The following is a 20,869-nucleotide window of genomic DNA, read 5'->3' as shown; positions in this document are numbered from 1 at the left end:
CGGCACCCGATGTCCTCCGAGCACTCCTGGCGCTTGGTCAGGCCAGCCTGCTAGCTAACACTGTCTAACACAAGTGAGCCAACTCTCAATCCAAAATGGCGACGACATAAAGACGGAAGTCGTAGCAGGGAGCCGGGAGCGCAGGATGAAGGGCCAAAAGTTTGTATTCATTGCGGTTCTCTTACTACAATGCTTTATTTTCTGTTATAAAAACATACATTATTGTTCGCTCATTCAGGATCGTAAAAACACAACCATTTGCACTGTTCAATCTTGCTCCGATAAACATTTCTCTGATTTGTTTGTTTTCCGTCAATGGGCTCATGACCTCTGCCCCCTCAGAAATCTGTTCAACAACATGACATTTAAAATCCAGCTGATGCCAAAAGAATCAGAGGTGATGACGAGTTGTTGTCATTCCAGTGGTTCCATCACTTCCAGTACAACAATGCGAGGTCCAGTCATCACCAGTCTGGTCATGGTCCTGTAGTCCAGGTCGAGGACACACTGTCCGTTCACCTGGCACACAAACTGCTGCACCTGCACACGATCACATCAGGTACATAGGTGATGATTCTGTAAATGTCCGTTTTCTTTGTGTTTCACGTGTGTACATGTTTCTAACCTTCACTCCAGCAGCTGCTGCTGGACTTCCATGATCAACGGCCTGAACATAACAGGGAGCCCTGCCTCTGACGACAAAGCCCCAGCCCAGGGGGTCTCCTATCACCTGTGATCATGGTGAGAGAGACGTCACACATTCAGGGGGAATCAAATGGATTCTGTATAGTTTGGACGTAGTCAGATACAACTTTATTTGTTCACATGGATGAAATAATGTCTACGAAGACGCGTAGTGTGTCTCTTCTTGGTTGTAAGCAGGGGATAAATGAGAATGATTTTATTTTTAAATATCACTGAACCTGTTGGCAAAAGCTTAAGCTCAGAAGGATTCCATCATAGTAATTTAGACTTTAAGATTCACTTTATTGTCATTCACATCACACACTAAACAAGTGGACAGTTGAAAGAAGTAAAATGATTTTGCAACTAGCTCACAAATACAATCGCTATGGTTTGCTGAGTATGTATAAAAGCTGTCTAAAGTAGTTATAATATAAGTAAAAGAGTGAGTAGATAACTATGGTACAAACAGACATTAGGATATTGCAGGTAACTGAATGAAATTACATGTTGAATAAATAGTTAAATTCGATGTAAACAGACACAAGGATTATTGCGCATATTGGATGAAATTGCAGGTACTGATAATAGAAAATACCACAGACATGGCAAATTATAATGTACTGTAAACAGAGAGTATATAATACGTAATGGTATACCCACTTTTAGACATTAAAGGGAAAAATGTCCAGGTTAAATGGAAATAATGCAATAAAATTGTTCATAAACAGCTCAGCAACTCACCGTCAACACTTTCTTGATGAAGGGAGCACCAGGCGCCAATAATTCTTCACATGTGAAATGTCTTTTAAGGACTGTAAAATCATGAAAAGTTTTCGTTTATACGCTTTCACAAGAAAGTATGAATATACTAAAGTAGTAATCAGATGAATATGAACTATGCACTTGCCTGATTTAGGGTTACATCTCACCACTGAGGCGGAGGATAACTGGGCCAGAGGTGGAAATCCAGCAGAGTGAAGCTGAAGGGAATTCAAGCTTCCCCTGCGCCCACCCTGCGCTGGTTTCAGGTCTGTACTTGACCCCACTATAATTGAATCAGTAGTGAAGTTACCATGCTGTAATTATTGTTCACAAAGAGTGTAGAGATGTATTTTTTTACCATAGTGGAAAGCACTGTTGCCCTCCTGGGGTGGGTTTTTGCGCACAACAAATGGACTGTCCGAGTGGTTGTCTTGTTGTGTCGACACCGCCACACTTTCAGTGTCGTCGTCTTGCTCACCTTCATTTAAAAGTTCAGATAGTCGGCGTCTGCGGCGAAAATTGATGCAGAACTGATAGAGTAGTCCACTGTCGAAGAAGTCATGTTTATTTGCCACTGGTTGGAGTGAGAGAGGGAGACAGAGAGAGCACAAAGATGCAGTGAAACATTAAACAAGAATTACATGATTTTCCACAGTTTTTGCTTTAGATTGCTAAACTCCAAGTTGGCCACCCACTGCTTGCAGCCACTGATGGCCTGCTCATATTCTACTATCATACATCAAAGTTTAAATTATTGCTGTCCTCACCATGCTGAATGATTCCATGCTCCTGCAATGCACGGCACAACTCCACGCCCCGACGCCGGCTTTCTGCTTCTCCGTTCTGAAGGAGCCAGTCAATCAGCTGGCAGCCAGGAAAGGCACGCCGATATGCAACACCATGCTCCTCTCTCAGCTGCAGAATGGAGTTCTTCTCCCCTATGAGGCTGACGCAACAGTCACAAAAACACAGGTCAGGTTTCTCATAACATTGAACAAACTTTGAAAATCTTGCAAGGTGGGATTTTTTAATCATATCGTTATGTATTAGAGCCCGACCCATATATGACATATCGGCATTTATCTTTGCAGATGTGCCCAAAAATGAAAACCTTTATCTTACAGCATGAACTATTTATAAAAGATGTGCATATACACTTTACGTTTACATCCTATGAAAAAAGGTTAATTTTCTCAATTTAAGCTTTATATTGATTGTATTTGTGTTTTCTTTTATGTCCAGTTATTTATATTAGATTTTATGGTAAAACTGTAAAATATCTAGCCTTAATAACATTTCTCTGTCATAAGGGTCATCAGTATCAGAAAATATTTTACTCCCTAATAAGAGTCTTTCTATCCGCCCCTAAAATGAATATCGGCCGGGCTCTTGTGTCTATGTGATCATTAGTATGACTGACATAACGACTTCCAGCTCAAACACAGCAGCTCTTACTGTTCATACAGCCGTTGTCCTCTCATGAAGATCTTAACTTCTAAATTGAAGGGAATAGTGCCATCATCCTTCCGGAAACGGTACAGCAGTTTGGCATCCTTGAACAATGACCTCTTATCACAGACTAAGAAAAGTAAACACAAAGTTTCAAATAACACCTGAAAGTTGTACTGTGTCTAAAATGTATAGAATCAGATATAGATTTCTCTTTGCTGCAGCTCTTTGCCCCCTCTTACCGTGATGAACAATGTCATTGTCCATGAGGTACTGCATGAGACAGACAGCTGTTGCTCTATCTGGAGCTTCCTTATGGCCCACCAGCCAGTCTATTAGCTCCTGTGCGACGAAACAGTTGGGATACGTGCGCAGGTGGTAGCGTCGCTCCTTGATCTGTTTTCCATCGTGAAGTCTCAACCTTGAAATTAAGTTCAAATTCACCATAATATTAATTTAACAACAGCCACACGTGTGAATTTAAATTTCAAATCTCAAATTAGAATTTTACACATTTTACATGTTTATATTTTCAGTTCCTCTTCCCCCTCTGCTCATACCTGAGTTGTTCTCCAGCAATCATGACTTCAGCCTTGTGTTGTCTACCCATGGCTTTTCTCCTAATGCTACTTGTTCGCTCCATGTTTGTTATCTCTGGATGAGAGAGTAAGTGAAAATCACTTTTAGTTGTGCCCCTTTGTGTTTACAAAATAGCCTCGGAAACACACAGAGCCCTGTTGTCATGTGGGATAGATGTTGTGTATACAAAAAGAGAGATGAACGTATGTGTTGCCTCTCTGCTGAGATACGTGATACCACAGAATCTAGTTATCCTGGTTGAACACTGTCCCGTAACTTCAATGTTTAAATTCATCTTTTTCTATTTTTTCTTATCTGAAGCGGTCACTCAATTTTTCTTCTGGGCTTTTGTAACAGTACGTACTATGGCGTCCTAGACGTCGCCCTGTTGTCCACTTTCATGTCTTATCATCTTGAAAGCATCAAATGAAAGACTGTTGAAATCCACATGATAGCCCTTTGATGATTGCCTTCATGGTGCTAATTAGCCAGTGACAGTCAGTTAATGGATGCATTGATGTAGGCTGGGCTTTCTGACACTGGGTTTGAAGGGTTTGTTTGTTTGTTTTAGTGTAAGACTCTGCACAGAAATTACTTCAGAAAATTTGTGCAATTATTTCTGAAAATGTCAAAAACAGATCCCGGGATTATCCAGGTTGTTACAGGGAGTCACAGCTTTGTAAAAGACACTGTTGTGTGTCAGCCTGTCAGCGCCAGACAAATCTGAATATGGTCACATTAAAAGTGGAAAATAAGGCGGCATTGTATGATTTTTTTCTTTCGGCAGCAGAATGTCATGTCAGTGACAGTACTCGTTGTGTGGTGTTTATTCTCAGAGTCAGTGTTGTAACCAGTGACAGCGCAGGTTACGTAAGTGTGCCTCGTGAATACAAAAAAAGCCTTCTGTCTTAAGGTCAACCTCTCAAGCAGCACCTCCGCTCAGGCTGCATGTCAATCTTGGTTCAATAGAACTGTAAGAACTACAGCCCAACTTTAGCTCTAACCTTAAAGGACACTTTAAGTGATATTCTGTATTTTTGTTATTGTCAATAAATCCTATTAACAGACTAAAACAGGAAATAAATTGATCCTACTATCAAGTGTTTTCTATGTAGCCAAATATACTGTAGTTCAGCTATTAAGGACACATGAATGGGACTTACCTTTATACAGGGTCTGTGTGTGTCCTCATCACACACACACACACACTGTTGTTTATTGTATCTTAGTCCCACATACACTGTCTTACTGTTGAAAATACTCTCAAACAAATAAACTCTTTATTCATGATTAAGTAACATTCTCTGATGACCACAGTGCCCCGCTGTTTTAAAAATGGAAGCTTATATCTGTGACAACCTTTATTAGGGACAAATAAGCTTTTGGGCTCAACGCTACAGACAGAGGAAGGATGGACGGATTTGGAGACTGATGCATAGTAGATTTTTCATCTTTCTGTGGTATTTATTGACAAAAATAAACAGTATTTCCATCCTTGCTGGATTATCCTTAAATTACCAGGTACATAGATTTTGTGGATTGTGGGGCGGCTGTGGCTCAGGGTGTAGAGCGGGTTGTCTTTTAACAGAGAGGTGGTTCTATCCCAGTCTTCCCCATTCCACATGCGGAAGTGTTGTTTGGCAAGATACTAAAGGCTGACATAGAAAAAGTGTGTGTATGTGGATGGGTACTGTAAAGCGCTTTGAGCGATCATTAAGAATATCTCTATGTAAATACAGACCACGTAACATTTACCACATGTCTTATCCGAGCTTATTGAGCTGTTGATGTTTAGATAATGACCTAACATTAGCTCACTATATTGGTCATATGCAAACGTTACAGGTTGGTGTATTTTACTCAAATACAAAGAAATAGACAACAAATGTACTCAGGTAAGAGTCAAAGTACCACATTGACTTTTATACTTGTGTAAAGTATTGCTTTTCCTTGAAATATACTTTATAAAAATATGAACAACTAATGCAATGCTTTGTAAAAAAAATAGTGGAGTAGAAAGTACAGATATTTGTTGATATATGCAGTTGAAAAAAAGTCAAACGTGCCTAAAAAAATAAATACATGAAAAATGAAGTACAGTAACAAAACAATAGTACTTTGTTCCATCCCACCACTGGTTGTATGGACAAAGGTGTCTGGTTATAGGCTGGTGTATGGAAATAAAGCTTTGTGTAGGAGGTGTGACTGTTTTTGCACAAGCGTGTTGTGGTGAAATATGATCTTCTGTCTGCTGGTGATGTGCACTTAGGCTGTTAGCATCGTATCATTAACATAAGTTATACCACATACCGTGACCTTGCCCTGCTGGCACACATCCTAGTGTATGTCCCTGAGCCATCCTCACTCAGTCACACTGTCTCCTCTTTTCCGCTCTTCCCATCATCGAGAGCTGCACAAAACAATTCCTCGCAATTCTCAAGCAGCAATTCCTATTGGTTTTGGCTGGAGTCCTCTCTCTTGTCTGTGAGGCCTTCACTATGTTTGGAGTAAGCACTGCCCGAGAGGGTCACCTCAGGGCAGGAAGGCTGCTTAACTATTTGAGATCCGGTACAATTTTGTCGCCTCTACTCACCACTGGTGGTGACAACCCTGAATCACACAGGAGACCCTGATATGGAGGGGGGCCTGAAACATGTCACAAATGTTTAAGGTGTCAGAGCTGTGCTGCTGAGCTGCTCTGATAAAACCTGTAGCCGCTTCTGTGGCTGTTGGGGCTCAGGGTCGACTGCTGTAAAATCAACAAGTGTCAAAAGACTCTCCCACACACGTTTCACACAGTATGTAGTCCTACAGAGCTACAGAGGTCATCACATCAGAACTGTGAAAACAGGGATGACAGAGCGGTTAGAGAAATCTATATTTATACATTCAAAGTAATAATGATATAATTAAAATGAAGGAAAACCGAACATGGAGGGAGCAAGAGGGCCCTGTGATGTGATGACAGTGACTTCTGGTGAATGCTCAATTTGTTCATTCATCAAAGATAAGCTTGGCTAAACAAATACAATTTCTCCCACTTGCAGTTACTGCTATGGTGTAGGCTTCAGAGACTCCTGTATTGTGGACTGGCGGCCACAAGGTGTCAGTATTTACCTGCTGACTAAGGAAGGGACACACTCAAACGCAGTAGGTGTGAAATGATTTGTCTTGCAGCCTGGTTTCTGTTGTTGACGTGAAATATTGTAGTCGTGGCAGCCTGTTTATCACCACAGATAATACAAATACATATAAAACAAATGGGAGTCAAACAACAATCCCAATTGTATTTAATTATAAAACAAAAATAATAATGATGATGATAATACATATAGATTTGTGGCAAACTAATGAACCCTATACATTTACTGTGAATTCACTTAAAATAACAAAACAAAAATTTGACTGGACCTTTGGAAATTGAAAAACAACTTCTAGATAAATATACTATCGTGTAAAACACTGAGGACCGGTGAAATAAGAGAAAACGCTTTAGGAAAGAGAATGTGAGCCTCTGTGCATTTATAGGTTTCGGTCAAACGATCCTCGCGAGCAGCTCGTGGAGATAGACTTGCAGCAGCCTTTATGCAAATCATCCTCGTTACCGTGTTTTCATTGGAGAGCAGCGTGGAGGTGTAGTCTGGAAGGCGTGACATCATGCAAATGCAGCTTTATGAAATAAGTGCGCTCCTCCTGAACAGCCAGAGCATCAGTGGACTTTTTACTTTGTGGCTCCTGACGTCGAGAGGGCTGCGCGCTGCAGAGTGTCCACTCGGCACAATTTGACAGGCTGTGGAGCGTTTTTTTCCGCTCGCATGTCGTTTTATTCCTCCTGAGCTGAAATCGAACTTCGGAATTACTGCATTTTTTCCAAAGTGAGTGCACCTTCGCTGACTGCATGAAAAAGCAGTGGACTTCTGGAGCTCTGTGATTTAACATGACCGCCGAGGCGCATTCACATTTGGGACTGCAGAAAACACCCATGGATTTCGTCAGCGACTTCGACCTAATGAAGTTCGGTGTAAAGAAGGAGGCGATGCAGGGGGTGGACCGCTCCTTCATCGGGCCGTGCAACCAGCTCCAGAGACCAGACTCTGTCTCCTCTACCCCCGGCAGCACCCCTTGCAACTCGGTGCCCTCCTCGCCAAACCTCAATCCAAACGAGCAGAGAAATAACCCCGGGGGTGAGCAGTTCTGGATACCTAACAACGGGGGTTACCCCCAGCAAATGTACCCACAAGCGTTTGGCCTTACACCCGAGGACGCAGTGGAGGCCCTCATCGGCGCCACGGCGCAGCAGGGACACCCGGCTGCGCCCCACGGCCACCATCCGCCACCTTTCCAAGCCGAATACGAAGGGTACGGCAACCTGAACGAGTCTGTCCAGCACTATCCGGGACTGACAGGTCACCCCGACATGCAAAGCATACCCGGTAGCCACTGCCAAGACCCCTATCTCAAAGACGAGCTGGAGGGCGCGGACCCCCAGTCGCCCGAGGACCCGCAGGTCTACGGTGCGCACCATCACCTCCAGCAGCCGCACAGCCGCCACGACAGGCGATCCAACGCCGACGTCCACTTCTCAGACGACCAGCTGGTGTCCATGTCCGTCAGGGAGCTGAACCGACTCCTCAGAGGCCTCGGCAAGGACGAGGTGATGCGTCTGAAGCAGAAGCGCCGGACCCTGAAAAACAGAGGTTACGCACAGTCCTGCCGCTACAAGCGCGTCCAGCAGAAACACGTCCTGGAGCATGAAAAGACCAGCCTGGTGTCACAGGTCGAGCAGCTCAAACACGAACTCAACAGACTGATGCGGGAGAGGGACGCATATAAAATGAAATGTGAGAAACTGTCCGGTGCCAACTGCTACCACGAAACAGGGTCCACCAGTGACAACCCTTCCTCACCCGAGTATTTAATGTGAGTTTGTTCCTTTCCTGCAGAACTGAGTCTTTTCCACAGGGAGGCATTTATGTTGACAGCTGCCCTGCTCCTTGACACACAGCCCCGTGGATGCATCGAGTTTTAATTCATGTTGGACAAAAGGCTGTCACTGAAATTATTGTAGCCTCATAGATACAACCAGGCAACACGGTCTGAATAGTAAATTAGTATGAAGCATGCATGCAGGACATGTGTGAGATGTTTTTATTTTACACAGACATATCTGCAGTTTGTCTGAAAGGAGATACTTGAAATCAGAGAATATTCCCTTTTATGAATATATGAATTTAATCATTCAGCTTCAGTTACAGCTCAAATTTTGTTTTGGTGATTTTTTTTTTCTTTGCTTTGCTTGGTTTTTGAAGCTCAAATTATATTTTGTGTTCAGCTTCCCTAAAATAGAAAACATCTCAAAAAAACAACTGATGCTACAAATGACGTTCATATTATTTTTACGAATCTGATTCTGCTGGACAGAGACTGTGTTCCTTGTTGACTTTTCTTTTAAATATAATATACAATTATGTAAATTGTTTTTCATCTAATGTTTTTCATTTACTATGGATCAATAAACCTATTGTGACTTTTTAAAACTGTGTCTCATCTGCTGACAAATTACTGTTCCACAAAATAATGGTCCTTACAGTAAAACATATGACTCACATGCACCATTTTCTTTGCAGTTTCCACCATAGCAGTGTAATTTTTTATACTTATGAGACCTACTTCAACATTTGTAATGTTTTTATCCCCAAAACTTGAACTTACAAAATCTATAAAAGCAGCTCCATCCAACATAATATTTCTGCAAGCCAAATAAAATCAAGGCGTTGAAATATGCCAGTGTGTGCATATTTTACATAAATCAGGAAGTAAACCGACTTATTTGTGCACGCTGCGGACTACAGCCACAAAAAAACGCTTGTGCTATACTTCTATTCTAAAATTGTATTATGAAATATGAAAATAAATCCATAGTGTTAGTTTCAAAAACTCACAATCAGTCATTATGTTTTTACTGGACAGCTAAAAAACACAAGAACACTAACAACCACAGCGTTGTGTATTTGTCAGTTTGGTGGTGAATGAAAGGACGAGTGGCTTTCTCCCCTTCTCTGACCTTTGCCCTTCATGGAGTGCTGCTTCCTGTGGGACCCAGGCATGTGAAAGCACAGGGGGCTGACTGGCAGGGGCTGTGGGGCACAGATAAAACGGAGTGGAAATCAGGCTTCCCCTCTGCTCTCTTCCTCAGACAAACAGATCACCTCTGCATTCATTAACAGAGGAAGAGAGCAACAACAACCACAGCTCGCGTTCCTCCTGCCAGCTCCACAGGAATCCTTTCACTTGATATGTTTGTCTGAAATCCTCTAGCAAGTTTCCTGAACACAGATCATTCTCAGTTCAGGACTACAATAATATTTGGATGACCGTAATAGTTCCAAGGCCACTGTGATAATGTGTGATAAGTGGCCACATTGTAAAATTAGTTTATAACCTCTGTGATGAGTTTCTTGTTGTCGCAGGAGACTTTTTCACTTTCCCCCCTCTGCGAGACTTCTGCTGGGCAGGTGGCTCGGTTAATGGCGCCACGCTTTTGCCTGCAAACCAGGTTCTCTTTTCAAGTGTGACCCCTGACAGTTTTGACCTCACCCCTCTGTTGAGGGAAAGCAGCTCTAAAATCTCACCACAGGTGCAAAAGCAGTTTCCTTCTGAAAACAGGCCCAATCCCTGAAGGTCAGCCGGCTGTGCTGGGAGCGTATGGCGTAGCTGACTGCGTTGGTGAGCATCTACGATGTAGCAGAAAATAACCAGATGGTTATAGCAATGAATAATTATTTTAATGTTACTGGGAAGTCGTCATTAATCAGTTGCTGTGGTGTAAGACTATATTTAAAGGCACAACTTCAATCTAATTTGAGGTTTCCTCTATTTTAAAAATGTTCTCATAAATAAACTAACAGTAAACCTACTCAAATAACTGCTCTAAAGACTACAATTCATCCGTGAAAGAGTTGATATAGAAGAAATGTTTTATTATCATTTTACATGTCACGATTTGTCAATGGCATAATTAATTTAAACATTCAAATACTGCATCCTTGTGATAAATTAAAAATCTCCAGAATTATATATAATTTTAAACTGAACTGCCTTCAGTTTACATTTGCAGATCTTAGACTGGAGAAAATGTAGTTCAAGGTATGCATCTATATGTATACTTGCATATATATTTAACATTATATATTTAGTAGCCTGTATTTGTTTGTTCAGTTTCATACGTTTGCGCACTTGCAGGATTCATATAAGGATTTCCAAGCAACAGCAGAATAATACAGTAGGAGTGTTGGCGAGGAGAGCGGTTTGTGGTGTGACAGTGTGCAGGGTGCCATTGTAGAAACGATTAGCCAGCTCTTTTTCCTCGCATGTGATAGGCTGGTGGGCCTGATGTGGGAGCCTCGCACCCCCACCCCCACCCACTCCTCCCCTTCCCCCTAACCTCCTCCTCCTCCTCTCCCCGCTACCAACACCCCAAGCCCACAGCGCCTGAGGCTGGCTACTGAGTCAGCAGGAGGGAAAGGTGTCTGCACGGCTGTGGCATCAGAACAAGAGAGACAGCAAAATCGCTGGAGAAGGATAAAGAGCGATGAAAATGGTTTAGAAAAGACATGCTTGCATTTTTTTTAGCAGATGGAGAAAGGGGAATGATTGCAAAAAAAAAGGTCAGAACGAGATGATTAAGCAGGTTAAAGTGGAAGCATCATTATCTCCTACATTATTTTAAATTCTCTACTGCAGATACCTATTAATTCATGGCGACAAATAAAGATTAAATAAATGTTCACCCTTAATTTAATTATAACACATTTTTACACAGTGAATAACACTTTCTGGTGTTCAGCTAAACATTCCAACGTGTCTTTCTGAATCAGTGGAACATAGTGCCAATCTCTTGGCTGAGTTCTGGCTCTTGCCAAGGCCTGGCTGCATCTCAGACAGCGGACACAGACAGAGGAATGCTGCAGATACTCACCATTGTGTGGGGACAGGCAGAGGAATGTAGGCTGCCAGTCTACGCACACTGACACCAATGAACACAAGCAGAGGCCTCGAGCCGCAGGCCACAGTCAAACACTCACCACTTCCATCTGTGATATCATACCCATCTGCCCTGCACTGTATTGGTTTGGTCCAGCTGGGCTGACTTAACACTGAGTGTCTTGTTGAAATGCTTCAGACTGACTGTCACAAAAACTGTTTGAGATTAGATAGAGGAAAGGCCTGCCAAGTGAGAACCAGTTGATCAGCTAAGCAAATATTGTTTTGTTTCAAACAAACCCTGCTGATCAATCAGTGAATTCTACATTGATTGTCACTCATCTTCTGTGGCTAAATGTCAACTGACCAGACATTTGACCTTCAGTACCAAGCAGTTTCCAGCCCCAACCAGTTCTTTCACTGTTGTGTTGCAACAGCAAAGTGTCTCATACTGTGTGGTCGTCTATAAGAGTGGCTTCACGTGAAGCACAGAGCAGAGATTGGGATGGTGGACAGGATGGACGAGGGGCTTCCTCTTTCACTTCCTATATGAGGGTCCAGTCAAGTGACTCTTTGTGAGAGCGTTAGGTTGTATGTCGCAGGAAAACGCAGCTTCGACGGCTGTGGTTTCCGCTCAGGATGTCCAGTCGTTTCTGCACGCAGTTGTGACACTGTGAATCACGCAGTGATCACACAAGCACAAAGACGTCTCCATGGCATTGCACACATACACACACGCAGACATGTGTATGCAAATATAGATATTAATGCATACGTGCACTTTCTAGCTGTTTTCACTCAAAGACACATACGATATTTTTATAAAATCATGTGATTGTGACTTTTTTGGTCATTGAAGTATTTATTTTCTCTTGCCGTAGCTCTGGCAGGGAGGCCTGTTGCCACATTCCACAATAATTATGATTGTACTACTGGTAATGACTGAAGTTATCACATGATGGGCTGTACAGCATTCAACCGAGTGGATTAATGTGTAGCCTCAAAACTACAATAAAGCTGGTCCTGTTATCTTATTGGCTGTAATAACGGATCTGGCTTCCTGGGGACGTTTTGTTCAGCATGAACTCTTTGGGATCTGATAGGCAGGCACTCTGATAAAGTGCTTGTCACGTTTCAGTGGACACTACTGAGAGAAGTGTGACAAAGTCCTGTTACATTACAGACCCTGGACTTTGGTTGCAGAGCAAAGGGTGAAACAGCGTTTGTAATAATTATACAGGTTCTTCCCAGCGTGACAGAAATATAAAACTGCCTGAGCCTGTTGACAGAGGTGAAAAGAAGGGTTTTACAGGCATACATGACAAGGTAAATGAGCTGTTCAGCTGATGTGAAAGTGACCAATCATGTCATGTATGTTTCAGCAACCAAACAAGCAAACAGTTTGACTTTCCTTCCTACAATAGATACTGCAGTTTTACAGCACAAGTGACAGGTCAAAGAGTGGACGAAGGATTATTGGAGAAGAGAAGGGAAGAGAAGAGAAGAGATCTCATTCCCTTTCATTCCCTGCTAGGATTTCCTGTCCTGTTTTATGGGGGTCATGCAGCTGGCAGGCGCCCTTCTGTTTCTGTCCATAATGATGACAGGCGTCTATTAGTGCACAGTAGAAACACGAGACACAGAGGTTAGCTCAGGCTCTTCCCCTCTTGACAGCCTTTTCCCTTTCCCCAGCCCCCGGACCCCAGTACACAACCTATCTATAGGGCAGATGATTGTTGCTCTCAGTTGCTGTTGACAAAGCATCGCTGATTAAGGGTCAGACAACAGCATGTGCAACCTGGAAAGCAGGTCCACCCTTCAGGGGCCATACTATGCCTGTCCTGTATATACTCACATCTGAGAAAAGTCAAAGTGGGATTTTGTTTTTTGGGAAGAATGCTGCAGATGAGAAAATAAACAACTACTGCTGTTGTTGGGTAACAAAAGCATGTTCCTTGTAGTGGTTTGGAAATGTTAAGATTTTATGGTGTCCCAAAAAGTGAGAACAGCAAAATATATCCTGCAAATGCTGGGAATCTATTTCAATGAAATTTAGTTGGAAAATCTTATAAAAATGTTGAAAACATTTTCTTTACATTGTTGGTAAATATACAGATTTCCCCCAAAAGAATAAGAGACTGACTAAAGTAAAACAAGACAGATGACAGTTTTTGAAATCGAAACTCCTGTTGTCACTGTTCAACACCCTTCTTCATAAGTTTCTGTGGGTGTCACTGACATGAGAATATGGCAGCAGTGTCATATGCTCTGGTGAAGTCTAACAGTCAGTCTTGGAATTGGGTGTGTCACTCTCCCACTAATGTGTCATGTGAACATCTCCCGTATGTCATAACTCTTCCCTCATGTTTCTCAGAAGCACTGCGCTAAATCTAAAGCCATATGATTTTTCTTTTTCGGACGATTTTAGTGCAGCCGTAACCATCACTGCCATCGACGCAGTTTGAGGATTTGGCAGAGCAGTGTTCACACACCCATTCTTTGATTCTCTGGCCATCTTTGTCTTCATTCTCCATGTTAAACCTCCACTAAAACAACTGAGAAACAACCAACTGTGTGCTGCGGTCGGATTGTCAGGGAGAGAAGCTTGTCATTGGGCGACACGGTGCTTATAAGGGATCTATTTAAGGGGATGCAAGCCTTTATACTAAAGTGAACCCATGTACTTGTTTGCTCTTTTTGTGGTCAAGATACAGGAAGTACTTTGTTCTGGGATCTAACGGCAGAAAAAAGAGAAACCCTAACTTCTCAAAAAATAAAATGAGAGGTTACAAGAAAACAACAAAGTTTACTGAGGGTGTGATAAGAGTTCCCACTGAATCTAAACCACAGTTCATTTTAAGACAAATGTTATTTCAGACTACCCACAGTCACATAAGTCTGCTTCTTAAGACTGATCATTGCAAACAGAAATGAAATTGTCATGTCTCCTGGCAAATAATGAACTTATTTGAGTATATAAACAATTTTTTTTGAAGAAACAAAAATGTAAACAAAACACTTAAGTTTTAGACGCTTAGCTTAGCTTAGCTTATTTGACATGTACTCATACTTTTTACTTTGGTCCATATCCCATCTGCTAACATGGATGGGGTGCGGTTTGTGACCTATACTGCAGCCAGCCGCCAAGTGGCAATTGAGATACTTTGACTTACTAAAGTGGTGCAGTCTTGTCGTCCATTTTTACAGTCTATCGTCTAACCAATGCTGTTGATGAGAGTGAAGAAAAATATTAATGTCGTGGGCCATAAATCCGGAACATTAACCTCCAGATGTTAAAATCCTCTGTTAAGTTATGGGACCTGCAGTCTGGAGATGATGCATCTCTTTCACATTATAAATATGCATGTGAGACAGTGTTATTATAACAAGACTGACTATGTCTAAAGCCATGCTAGCAGCTGAGCTGTTTACCATGCTCACCATTTGAGGTCAGCAATGCTAGCATTTGCTTATTAGCACTAAGCACAAAGTACAGCTGAGACTGTAAGTTTTGCAGGTATTCGATAATTAATTTATAAGACAGATGAGAATTTTGACATGAAAATAATGGGGTTTACATCTGGTCGAAAACATCAATAACCGAAACAATTAATATATAAGATAGCATTTATACCTTCAAATAACTAATTAAGAAGCAACTTATCAGTTTACACTTTAGCATACACCAGGGTAATAAGAACTACCTAAACCAACCCTGGCAAAGATTTATTCTGCATGTTTTTATTTTATTTTTTTGGTCCATGTCCTATCTGCTAACATGGAGGGGGCAGGGTTTATGACTGACTATCAAATTGAACAAAATTGTATAGCAGTCAACCCAATTTTTTACATTTCATTTGAAACAAAATTCAACCTCATGGTGGCACTAGAGGTGAAGTAAGGGGATCACCAAAGTCCTTAGGATGCATGGTCTGGGGACCATGAATGCCGACACCAAATCTTGTGCCAATGCCTCAGGTTGATGTTGAAACATTTCAATGGATACAATAAATGATTAACCTAATGATGGAACTTGCTGTAGTTTGTCATAAGGCAACTGATCACAAAAGGACTCTCAGATGTGTTATACAGTTGTAGAGATAAAGCAGCAGTGCAGTGACAGGGAAGAGAAAGTGAAGTGTGTAAAGGAAAACACCGCCCACTCATGGTCAAGTTGTGGCTTGCAGCAGTAACATCTCCAAGCTGTCCAACAACACATGTTAGTGGTCTCAACAAACTCTGACCTCAGCCTGCACATCAGGTGTTCAGAAACATTCAACTGTCCAATCAATGTGAGAACCTCCTATTTGGCTGCCTCCCGTACCTTTACGCTGTTTACCGGAGAACAGATGAAATCAGACAAATGAGTTAAAAGGATACCATGACGAACTGTCACACTTATAGCAATAAAAGCCCAGAAGAAGAATAAATCCTCTATGTGTCTCCGTTTGGCTGCACTGGTGAAAAACATTTGGAGTGAGTATGTCAGCTTCAAGTCTCCTTTGTACAGGCCAGGTCAAAAGGTCACTATAAGTCTTTGAGTGACAGCAGTAATGGTGAGTGGGGCTATATTTAAATCCCGAAGGAGAGGAACAGCCTTGACTCATGTGTGGACCACACGCATCCTTTTTTCCACACATTCAAAATTGTGACTTCTTGTTGAGTTGCCTTAAATAAAATTGCCAGCATCAATATGACCTAATGACAATAATTATTTTAAGACCCATTAGGTAATCTTCAATCTGCTGATTATTTTGGAACTTTTGGAACAAAGTGCTGTACCAAAGGTTTGACTAAATGTGGAAAAAATAAAATAAGCTTGGACGGTGTTTTCATGTTTGCTGATAAGTTACAAAGTAGGTTACGAATTATTGGCAAAAGTAAAGTATCACTGCCTGGTTAAAATAGATTTTATTGATCCATGTGATAAAGTGAACCCTGTCTTTAAAGATTCTTTCCCAATGTCCAGCTGAGAGGTGGAGGCTTTCTGTGTTGATTTGTTGTTGGCAGCTGAGGTGTTGTTTGGTGAAGGCTGCTCTGGTTGATTGGTAGAAGGGGTGGAAAGCAGAAGAGTTGGGCTTTCCCACACAAGGAGAGGACTTTGAAATAGGAGCAGCTTCTCTAAAGCTTTATCAAACCCTGATCAACTGATAAATCTGTCAGAAGCTGCAGCCCCTCCATAGGAACCTGTTATTCATAGTATGTCCCGCTAAAACAAATCTTTGAAGAACTAATCCTTTAATCCTGATTCAGTGTTTCATCAGCAGAAGAAACACTTGTGTTTGCAGCTAAGACTTACACTTGTTATCTTGAGCTTCCCAAGTCAGTGTCACATAAATGTTTGAGATTAATGAGGGAAGTGTGGCACATGGGCTGTTTGTTATCCCTTCACAGTGTTTTCAGACAGCCTCAGCCCCAGGGCTACTTTGACATGCACATGCATACCTATCTGTGCTGCTATCTCTTAACAGAATATCTGTGTCAGCAGCGGGCTGAGGCAGGGGCATGAGAAATGGAGGCGAGCTTGGTCCTCAGTCCCGCAGATACGGGCTGTGCACCCAGCTGTAAACAGTTTCTGTCTGTCCGTGTGTGTGTGTGTGTGTGTGTGTGCGTGCGTGCGTATGTTTGTTTGATGAGACCTTATTTCATCTGTTTTCATCACCTTTCTAAAGGTGGCATGACAAGTCTTCCCACAGGAGTGGCGGGAGCATTGCTGTCCCGCACCCTCCTCCTCTCCTCACCTTACTCGATGATATGGGCCTTATCACTGCATCTGCCAGCTAGTCCGTTCCTAACACTAAATTGGGAGCTCTCCCACACGGACGTCATGCAGGCCGCGTTTATAGCTAAACGATTATTTCAGATAAACTTGAGCATAATTAAATCATCTCTTTGACTGCTACAATGAACTCTCTCTGACTGCAAAATATGTAAATATCCTCTTTTACTCCACTCTGGATTAAATCATCATTCCGTTTGGCCTCGAGCTGTGGGAGGGAGGAAATAAGTGATGCGTTCAGATCCACAAGTCGGGAAACTGTGAAACTATTTTAAGTAAAACATGAGTCCTCCTCCTATATTTGGTAACAATATGAGGTCAGAATGTAAAACATTTTATTCACTTTTACTTGAAGAAGACTCAGAAATGTTTCACAGAAGCACTGACAGCATCAAAGAGGTGATGCCTTCACTCCATAGTGAGCCACATTACAAAGAGAGGTTGACCTTGCCTTTGGCCTCTTGGCTGTCTGACAAAGCAATCCCCATGCTCTAGTGCAGTACACGGCTGTCCTCTAAATGAAAGTAGCTGAGAGGCGAAGGGCAAAGAGGCCTATGGAATATCAATGTGCGATGCTCTCAATTAAGATTAAAGCTTAGAATGGAATCCTATGGAGCTGCTTCCCTAAGAAATGCTTGACATTTTACCCTTGCTGACTCTGGATAAAAAAAGTGTCCTGCGCCACCAGTACCACCACCACCACCACCACCGCTAACTAGCTGCCCCTCCTCAGCAAGCCCTCCTTTCGCAGAATTCATTCTGTAGATATTGACTTAGGCTACAGTCACACTTCTAAGAAATAAGTGAAATGGATCATCTTACTGCCAGTGGATGATAAGAATACAGAAATGTGAAAAAGCGTCTGGATCAGCAAAATGACAAACTAGGGGGGGAAATATGAGGCAGTTATGATAAACCCTTAGAGACAAATTCCCTATGCCAGACAGAGGAATGCGAAGCCAGAGAGGGAAGAGAGGAGAGAAAATATACATCTGCAACATCCCCATTTAAATGTATGTTTAAGAGAGAGCCTCATTAATTTACAATGTGTGTATCCTCTCCCAAAAACACAGACACAAGGAACACCTGCATTAGATTTCTCTCTTTATTTATAGGAAATTGTCTTTTGTGGAGCTGTGATGTCTGTGCTTTATTCCATTTAATTAAAGCAATGTTTGAGATTTATTTAGCATTTTCTTAAGATTGGACAGATGTTGTCTGAGCCCACTGCTTCAGTTTGAATATAAAACACGAGTCTGTGTTTAATCTGAATGTGCTGCACATTGTCTGGTGATCTACACAACATGATGTCAGTGGTTTGCATCTGATCTCATAGATTAATACAGATTATGATGATCTGTGTGTGTGTCTGCTACCGTAGCATCTGAGCAGCTGCAAGCATTTCTATTTGTGTTGCTGGAAAAAAAAATATTAGGACTGTTACATTTAAGATGATGAATTAGTGAGGAATACGTATTTGCTCACTTTGTACAACGTAACATGTAACTCCAGGTGGAGCGAAGCTAAAATGTGTTAGGCCGATGTTATAGTTTAGAGCAGGGTCTGATTATGAATACGATGTAGAAAATAAGATCAAAATGGAGCCTATCGTGTAAACTCCACCCTTGATAAACAGAATTCCACATCACGCTCCAACTCTGCAGTTAACTGAATCAATGCAATTCCACTTGTGCTGATCTTGCAGACTGAGGCCCTTCCCCCATCCTCCCGCTCGCTCTCTCTCTTTCTCTCTCTTTCCCTTTCTAGCACACACACACACACACACACACACACAGGCCCGTCTCCCTCCCCGTGCAGGTCCACCCATCGTAACACATTAGCAGTAGAAGCCATCACACAATCAAGACAAGGCAGTGTATGAGATGTCAGGCCAATTTGTTTCCTTCTTGGAGCTACATCACATTAGCACGGTGGCTATACCCTTGAGCTAAATCCAAGTTCACACAGAGGGAGCGGGCTGCCGGACAGGAGGGCAGCGATGTCAGCACTTTTCAGACGGCAGCTGACATGTACCCAGCAGACTGACATGTATGAAAAAAGCCTGATAGCTTGAAAATGGTCCTTTTGGATGTTCCTTTTTTTGTCGGCTTATATTGGTGTTTCCTGAGGCCTCGAAGAGAAAGAGCTCACTGTCAGAAAATTAAACATAAAAGTTCTGCAGGCAGGGGTCAGGGCATCAAATGAATCTGTGGAGCAATTAAAAGGCCTGGATTTTTTATATCCACTCTCATCTGGATCAGATATGACTTCAGCTGCACCCTCCCTGTATCAGAAGACAAATGTGACTCAGAGAGGCCAGTCAATAGTTCAATTATCTGACGTCTGTCTTGCTTAATTAAACATATAATTGACCATCCCAGGACTAATGATGGCCATCCCATTACCCATGAATCCAATGACTTGGCATAACCACCACTTGACCTCGCTGTGGATTTGCTGGCCTCAGGTACGGGGTCAGAGTGTATCTACTGTTCACCGCTGTGACACTCCCTCGCCGTTGATTTCCCCGTCGCACGTCGCAGGATGTTGCTCTCAGCTCTGCCAAAAACAGTTGGAGGGAAAAATGCAATTACTGCAAGATTATCATACTGCTTCCGTTTGACTTTTCTGACTGAATTCATGAATATATATGAATCCATCTTGCATCTCAATCTGAAACCCCTCCCGTACAACTGAGCGCCCCACATCTATGTTTGGCTGGTGGCACTTTCTTTGTTTCCTCAAAGTGTGTTCTTACAGGAAGATTAAAGTGTTGCCCTGGAAAACCCACACCATAATTCAAAAAAGGATGAAACATCAAAAATACCAGCACACTTTTATCTTTGTTAAGAAAAAATCAACTTCCAGAACTTTAAAGAAGTGTGCCATGTGGAGGATGTGTTTCTCTTTAATACTGCTGGTGTCAGGTGAAAGCTTCCAAAATGTCAGATAAAACACAACCTGTTTTTTTAGCTTGATGACCGAGCATTTTTTAAGTTTACCCAGTTAAATTCTGAAACATTTTCATGAGCTTCAGGCCATAAAGGACCATTAAAATGGAAGGAATAGTTAGACAGTCTCTTGCCAAGACTTAGATGAGAACATTGAGACCACTCTCCTCTCTGTCTGTGAGGTATGAAGCCAGAGCCAGGAGACTATTAGCTTAGCTGTAGCTAAGTCACTGTGCCTGGCCAAGAAACAGTTTCAGCATGTGACTTCCTGTAAAAATGAAAAATGTATTGTTCTCACACATCAGTTTGTGGACAGCTGAAACAAGATGGGGCATTTAGAGATGTTGGTAGATGTAGGTTATAGTCAGATTTTTTAACCCAGCTTCCCCTTTTCTTTATAGTCGTTTTCAGAATATAACTCCGGGAATGTCTGGGAAATTGCCTTTCACAATAAGAAAAATGTGTAGATCATTCAGTGGATGGGTGGTATCTGTGTAGAGCATGCAGGGGAAGGACATCATGCACAAATTCTGCTGCAGAAAGCATGTTTTTGTGTACAGGACATTGAAACTGGCATCTGGACTTATCGACAAAATGGATGGCTCCTTTCTTTCATATGTTTTGTTTCTTCCCTGTTGAATCAAACTCAACACGCCAACACGCTCGCTGTTAATTCACA

General features: G+C 42.1%; 3 protein-coding genes across 3 annotated transcripts in view; 2 read left to right on the top strand and 1 right to left on the bottom strand.

Annotated features, from left to right (window-relative positions):
* Positions 1 to 150: 150 nt before the first annotated feature.
* Positions 151 to 6,854, bottom strand: LOC109645832 (DEP domain-containing mTOR-interacting protein). The gene is made up of 9 exons (XM_069512046.1): positions 3,459 to 6,854; positions 3,141 to 3,319; positions 2,905 to 3,028; positions 2,217 to 2,395; positions 1,808 to 2,023; positions 1,595 to 1,732; positions 1,429 to 1,499; positions 626 to 730; positions 151 to 540 (listed from the first exon to the last, which is right to left on the bottom strand). Exons 1-9 carry the CDS (start codon positions 3,539 to 3,541, stop codon positions 415 to 417), a joined length of 1,221 nt encoding a protein of 406 aa, XP_069368147.1. The 5' UTR covers positions 3,542 to 6,854; the 3' UTR covers positions 151 to 414.
* Positions 1,605 to 20,869, top strand: part of zhx3a (zinc fingers and homeoboxes 3a) — a 45,020-nt gene continuing 25,755 nt past the window's right edge. Inside the window, exon 1 of the mRNA XM_069512014.1 lies at positions 1,605 to 1,715. The gene's annotated coding sequence lies outside the window, so the exon portion shown is untranslated. The remainder of the gene's footprint in view (positions 1,716 to 20,869) is intronic.
* Positions 6,985 to 9,014, top strand: mafbb (v-maf avian musculoaponeurotic fibrosarcoma oncogene homolog Bb). The gene has a single exon (XM_020087127.2). It carries the CDS (start codon positions 7,415 to 7,417, stop codon positions 8,399 to 8,401), a length of 987 nt encoding a protein of 328 aa, XP_019942686.1. The 5' UTR covers positions 6,985 to 7,414; the 3' UTR covers positions 8,402 to 9,014.

The sequence above is a fragment of the Paralichthys olivaceus genome, chromosome 2 (genome assembly GCF_024713975.1).
Source record: "Paralichthys olivaceus isolate ysfri-2021 chromosome 2, ASM2471397v2, whole genome shotgun sequence".
NCBI lineage: Eukaryota > Metazoa > Chordata > Actinopteri > Pleuronectiformes > Paralichthyidae > Paralichthys > Paralichthys olivaceus.
The sequence above is the reverse complement of the archived record's forward strand: the minus strand, read 5'-3'. Positions and strand labels throughout refer to the sequence as shown.